At 43.5% G+C, this 5,295-nt stretch overlaps 1 protein-coding gene across 1 annotated transcript; it reads right to left on the reverse strand.

Annotated features, from left to right (window-relative positions):
• Nucleotides 1-269: 269 nt before the first annotated feature.
• On the reverse strand, nt 270-4,500 carry LOC120392644 (nuclear pore complex protein Nup98-Nup96-like). Its single transcript, XM_039517406.1, has 3 exons — nt 4,327-4,500; nt 3,606-3,717; nt 270-1,926 (listed from the first exon to the last, which is right to left on the reverse strand). Exons 1-3 carry the CDS (start codon nt 4,345-4,347, stop codon nt 1,709-1,711), a joined length of 351 nt encoding a protein of 116 aa, XP_039373340.1. The 5' UTR covers nt 4,348-4,500; the 3' UTR covers nt 270-1,708.
• Between the last annotated feature and the right edge of the window lie 795 nt (nt 4,501-5,295).

Consider the following 5,295-nt stretch of genomic DNA (forward strand, 5'->3'; position numbering starts at 1 on the left):
CAAAAAGGAGGTCAGTTTGGCTCCACCAGTCTGCCTTTAGGATTACCACCACTAAACACTTCTCATGCCCCCACTGGAGTTGGGAACTTTCCTCACAGGACTTTTAGGGAAAGTCACATGTGTTTAACTAGAGGCCCTGATTTCAGATCTCTCGCTGGAAACGGCCTGGAAATCAATCCATTTTTAAAAAGCAAAGAAAACTTTGGAATGCTATAAACAACATTTTATTTATTTTTTTTAGAAAGTATTTTCAGAAAAACAGACAGGAAAATAATCTAGATCATTTATTTATAATTTTAATAAAAACCTTTACATAATCCACATGCATAAAGACCCTTGATGAGCCAATCTGTAGAAGCACCTAACAGGTTAAACCTCATTGTCTGCCAGCGTTATCAGTGATTGGCTGGCTGTGGGCAGACAGCAGTATTACAGAGTAGACCAATAGACAAGCTTTATTTTTCCAAAAATAATCAGTTTCTAAACACAGTAAAAGTGAAGACTGTACAAACTATAGTAAATTGGATGTTACCAGCAGTTCACTCGCAGGATGTTCTTATGCTTGATGACATCTGTTCAATGATGTAATCCAGCTACACAGCAAACACCAACAAAACAGCATGTTCTGGGCTAAAAACAATTTGTCACATGGACTGATTTGAGCAGCTGCTTCCTTTAGTGAAAAACAGGCCTGATGCAATGTGAGAGTGTGCAGTAAATGCTGTGTACCTGAATCTACACAAGGAGCCACCCCACATACAGCTGCTTTTAAAAAAACTTGAGCCAGTTTAAAAATGCCAAAGCCTTCGATAACCAGGTTATTTGCTTTTCAGGTGAGCCAGCCTCCTTGATGGTGTTCTAATTCTAGCACAGAGTTCGCTCTCAATTAGAAGCACCTGGCCTGGATTCATGAAACCCAGCATTTCAAGACAAAGTTCCTTTGTTTTATTGAAGGCTTGCAATAAACTACACACGGATAAACTGACATTGGGCCTGTTTCCTTCAGAGGCCAGAACAGACCATAAGGCACATGCAACTCCTGCATCAGCTCCCTCTGGCCTGACTCAGAGAAGCTTCCTTTCTTGCCTTTTAAAACAAGGGGGTTTACACATTTGCAGGTTTCCATCCTCCCTACTAAAACAGAGGGAGAACCCCACTCTCTATACCCTGGCTTTAGAGAAGTTACAATCCTCTACTCCCCCACCCACAGAACAAACCCATTAAACAAAGCTCAGTTTAAAAAGCCATCCAGTTGGTTCAGACACCAACAGTTCATCTGCTTAACTGGTACAGCACCGCTAGATTTGAGTCTGTCCATTCCAAATCACTGTCCTGAAGCGTGCTTCACTGTCCTCTGTGCTGTAGCTAATGAGATTAGTAATTATCTGCCAAGAGACCAAACGTACAAACTATCACTTTTCCTCCACAGGTACAATCTGGCTTGCAGATGGGTTCTGCAAGAAGTGCTTTATTAGCTCTAGAAAAGCTGTCATGGAGTTGAGGATGCTCACCAAAGAGGTCCAAGTCTTACTCTGCCCCCAGGTTACAAAAATTCCTGCATTAGCCCACACATGGAGCCACTTTGCGCCTCTACAGAAAAGCTCTATGTGGCTACAGAGACTGCTGCCATGGGGAGGTTTACCCCGAAATCAAGGGTAAAGGTCAACAAATGATAAAAAAAGAGTCCGTCTGTAGAAGCAAGCAGGCCTCACTGAGTCACCACAGTCAGTTCTCGTAGATACGACTGTGTGAGACTGCGCAGCTCCTCCAAGGCATAGTCCTCTGGCATGGGAAGCCGGCCAATGTGGGGAGCAAGCAGGCGAAGTGGGACTCGCTGCACGTCAGGCGTGGAGTCAGAGGCAGGTTCAGGAGAATGCTGTAGGCTCAGGACCACCCGCAGCAGGTTAGCAACACGTTTGGCCATATCTGCAAGTGAGCAGAGAATCCGTGAGAATTTAGCCACCTTCCACACAGAAGACTGAAGGTAGCAGAGGTCTAACAGGCTGAGTATTTGAAAACCTCCTCTCCATCAGGAGTTAAATATAAACAGCAGTGCAAAGGCCAAATCTGGAGTCAGGCAGCTTGTGTGTCCAATCAAATACTTCCTTTAGCATTCCACTGCTCTGATCACGGAGCTCTTCAATGCTGCCTGCTCCCACCAGGGAACCTAGGCTTTTTTTTCCCACTGAAAAAAAAGGTGTTTGGGGGTTTTTCCATCTTTTTACAGCAAGGTAACTATTCCTGGGTAATTACCTCGCTGTAAAATCTGGAGTGGAGAAACAAGGCACTGGTAGTGTTTACCACAAGCTAGCTAGGCAAGGTCAGCCCCATACCCCAGGCTGTACGGGACCTCTACTACTTGATCTCATCGTAAAACTGAAGGGCCCTGTCTGCTTTATGTTTTCACAGTGGGCGAGTGAACATGTATTAGTTATCCCAGAGTGAATCTCTTCTTCAGGGAAGATGTAGCCTTAACCTACTCTTGGGTGCTCAGGGCACTTCTGGAGAGCTAATACCTTTGGACAGAGTGGTGGCATTCAACTTAAGTGGCTCTACAATTAGAATATTCCAGGAATCACTCACTGGTGCACCTAGGTCCCTCTTATTCTCTCCCTGTGTCCCATAATAGTCTGTTCTCCTGGAGGCTGTAATACTTTAAAAACTCAATAACTGAAAGGAGACCAGTGTACAGGTGCTGGGTGGGGTTGGTGGCCAGAGGTCAGGCTAGATGATCTGGTTGTCCCCTTCTAGCCTTAAATTCTGTGACTAACTCTTACGTCTCTAGGTGGCTGCTTGAATTAGACTGCAAGTGGGTAGAATACCAAGGCTGAAGAAACCTACCATTGACAGCTAGTTGCTGATGGCCCTAGTTAAATGGGCACAAAGGCAAATCTCCAAAGGCAGGAGGAGAAAAGTGGCAAGTAGCATGCAGGGTACTGCAGCACCTTTGTGGCTATGACTAAAGACACAGAAGGTTGTCAGTCATTTACCACAATCTGGCAGCTGAGTGGTTACGTTCATGGTGGTACTGAGAATCACCAATTTATTTTGTACCAGTATTAGTAGCTTTGTATGCAGGCTGTTTGAGTCTCTCTAGAACCCTACAGGGACTTAATACTGACAGGCCATTGGGACAGCACACCTATCAGATTAGCCACAGATGAACAGTAAACTAAAAAGTGTAAGATAAAATGCCAGATAAATGTTGCTGTCGTAGCTGCTTTACATGTATCACCTGCACCAGCCAAGGCTGCCAGCCCTACAGCAGGAAATGCAAGCCAAAGCAAAATTCTGGCATTATGGTGAGATGGCCAGTACTAGTCAGGTTAGGTTGTAAGTTGAGATGCAAATACCATATGCAAAGTTAAACTATTTAAACAATTAAAATACATTCTTTAAATGATTAACCATTTAAAGGCGGAGGCCACTCAGCTGGGTGCCACCACCCTCCAGCCGGCACGGAGTTAACAGTTAAGGCGGTTAACCAATAAGACTATGCTTACTGGTTAACCTTTACAACCCTAGTTGTACGATCCCTGCCTTGAGAAGCTTGACTATCTCCCTGTGTGCATTGCCACGCACGGACACTGTACAAACAGCCTTACCAGACTGAGCCAATCGGTCCTTGGCATTGTGGCACTGTATCTGTTCTATCCTATTGCATAGAGATGTCACTTTGGTATGTAGCCTCTCCAACTCGTATGCAGAACAATCCAGCTGAAAGCAAACCCAAGACAGTCAGTCAATTACACAGTAGAACGGCATCAATTAAAAAGAACAATTTGTAGGCTCTTTGGGGCCTCCTGTACCAGGCTACCATGCCAATAAGAGTTAGAACAAATATCTTAGCAGAGAATATAAAGTCTGAAGTTCTTGACTGTGCCAATCCAAGCCAAAGAACCCATCAACACAAAGGAGTTTTAGTTTTGCAGCATGTTTGTAAGGAGCAGATGAAAACTAACTTGTGTTGTCCAACTTGCAAAAAAAAGAGAGGGAGGAAAACGTAAAGCAGTAGCACCATCGAGATGTGTGGGTTCCCCATTGGTAAACACATGATTTTGTCATCATTACCCTTTCTCTCTTTCCTTCCCCTCACCTGATTCTGTCATATTGAATTAAGACTTCTTCAGGGCAGAGACCACTTATTCTGTGAAACCCCAAGTATATTTCTAAGTGTCCAAATATATGCAAGAGACAACTGACATGCCCATGTCTGGGAAGGAGTATCTAAGGGTTTACTAAACAGTGAACATACAGCTATTTTAAAAATAAACAGAAACTCTGTTGGGATGAACTCTGAAAGAACCAGAATTTTTACACAGTTACCTGCTGAATCCTGTCAAGCATCTCGATGACCCGGATGTAGTCCAAATAAACCAGCCCCGCTGTGTCCCAGTCCTGGATGAGTGTACTTCGTTCTGGAGGGGACAAATCTTCTAGGAATCCTTTCAGGTAGTTGTAGTTTTCATTAATAATAGCATCTGAAGAAGAAAACTGGATAAGAAATCTCTTGCTCTAAACTGGTACCCTTCAGTATAGCTGATGGATACTTGGATGATTGAGGGCTGATACCGTCTATCAAGGCTAACAACTAAACAACATTAGAAAGTCAAAGGAGGAGTAGCTTAATGACTAGTAATGGCAAATTCAATCTTACACCTAGTTTCCAGGTTCAAATCTGTCCAGGAACAGTAACGATCAGAAATTTTTACTGAATTTGTGGCCTATGAGGGGGGAAAAAAAAATAAATAAAAATAAAAATAAAAACTTACTACCTCTTCTATAGCTGTTGTTCTTTGAAATGTGTTGCACAGGTCCATTCTGTTTCAGGTGTGTGCATGCCTAGTGCACCAGAGCCAGAGATCTTTTCCCCTTGACAGTACCACTTGTTGCAGCTCATGTGCCTTTAGCACACTTAGAGAGGAAGGTGGGTGGGTCATGGAATTGACATGTGGACATCTTGAAGAATGGTTACAGAACAGTTTTTCTTCAGTGATTGAAGATGTCCATTCCATTCAGTCTACTGAGACTGGAAAAGGGTTTCAGTGTCTACCTGAACTGAACTACTCACCCAAATTTCACATCATTCCTGGATTGCTGGGATATAGCACAGAGTCTTGTAAAATTATACAATGATGACCATGTTGAAGCTTTACAAATATCATATAGATACCTGAGCCAAAAAAGAAGAGGGAGCTGCTTGAGTTCTTCGGAGTGAGCTACCACCCTTCCTGGTGGCATACATTGGCACTGTCATAGCACAGACACATGCAGGATGAAATCCACAATGAAATC

The sequence above is a fragment of the Mauremys reevesii genome, unplaced genomic scaffold (assembly GCF_016161935.1).
Source record: "Mauremys reevesii isolate NIE-2019 unplaced genomic scaffold, ASM1616193v1 Contig108, whole genome shotgun sequence".
Taxonomy (NCBI): Eukaryota; Metazoa; Chordata; order Testudines; family Geoemydidae; genus Mauremys; species Mauremys reevesii.

What these genes read in the sequence shown, in the direction of transcription:
- LOC120392644 (XM_039517406.1), bottom strand. Translation starts at nt 4,347, where the DNA reads ATGCTTGACAGGATTCAGCAG. An exon ending in TGCTTGACAGGATTCAGCAG is followed by an intron (nt 3,718 to 4,326) that starts GTAACTGTGTAA and finishes GTTTGCTTTCAG; the next exon opens with CTGGATTGTTCTGCATACGA. An exon ending in GGACCGATTGGCTCAGTCTG is followed by an intron (nt 1,927 to 3,605) that starts GTAAGGCTGTTT and finishes GCTCACTTGCAG; the next exon opens with ATATGGCCAAACGTGTTGCT.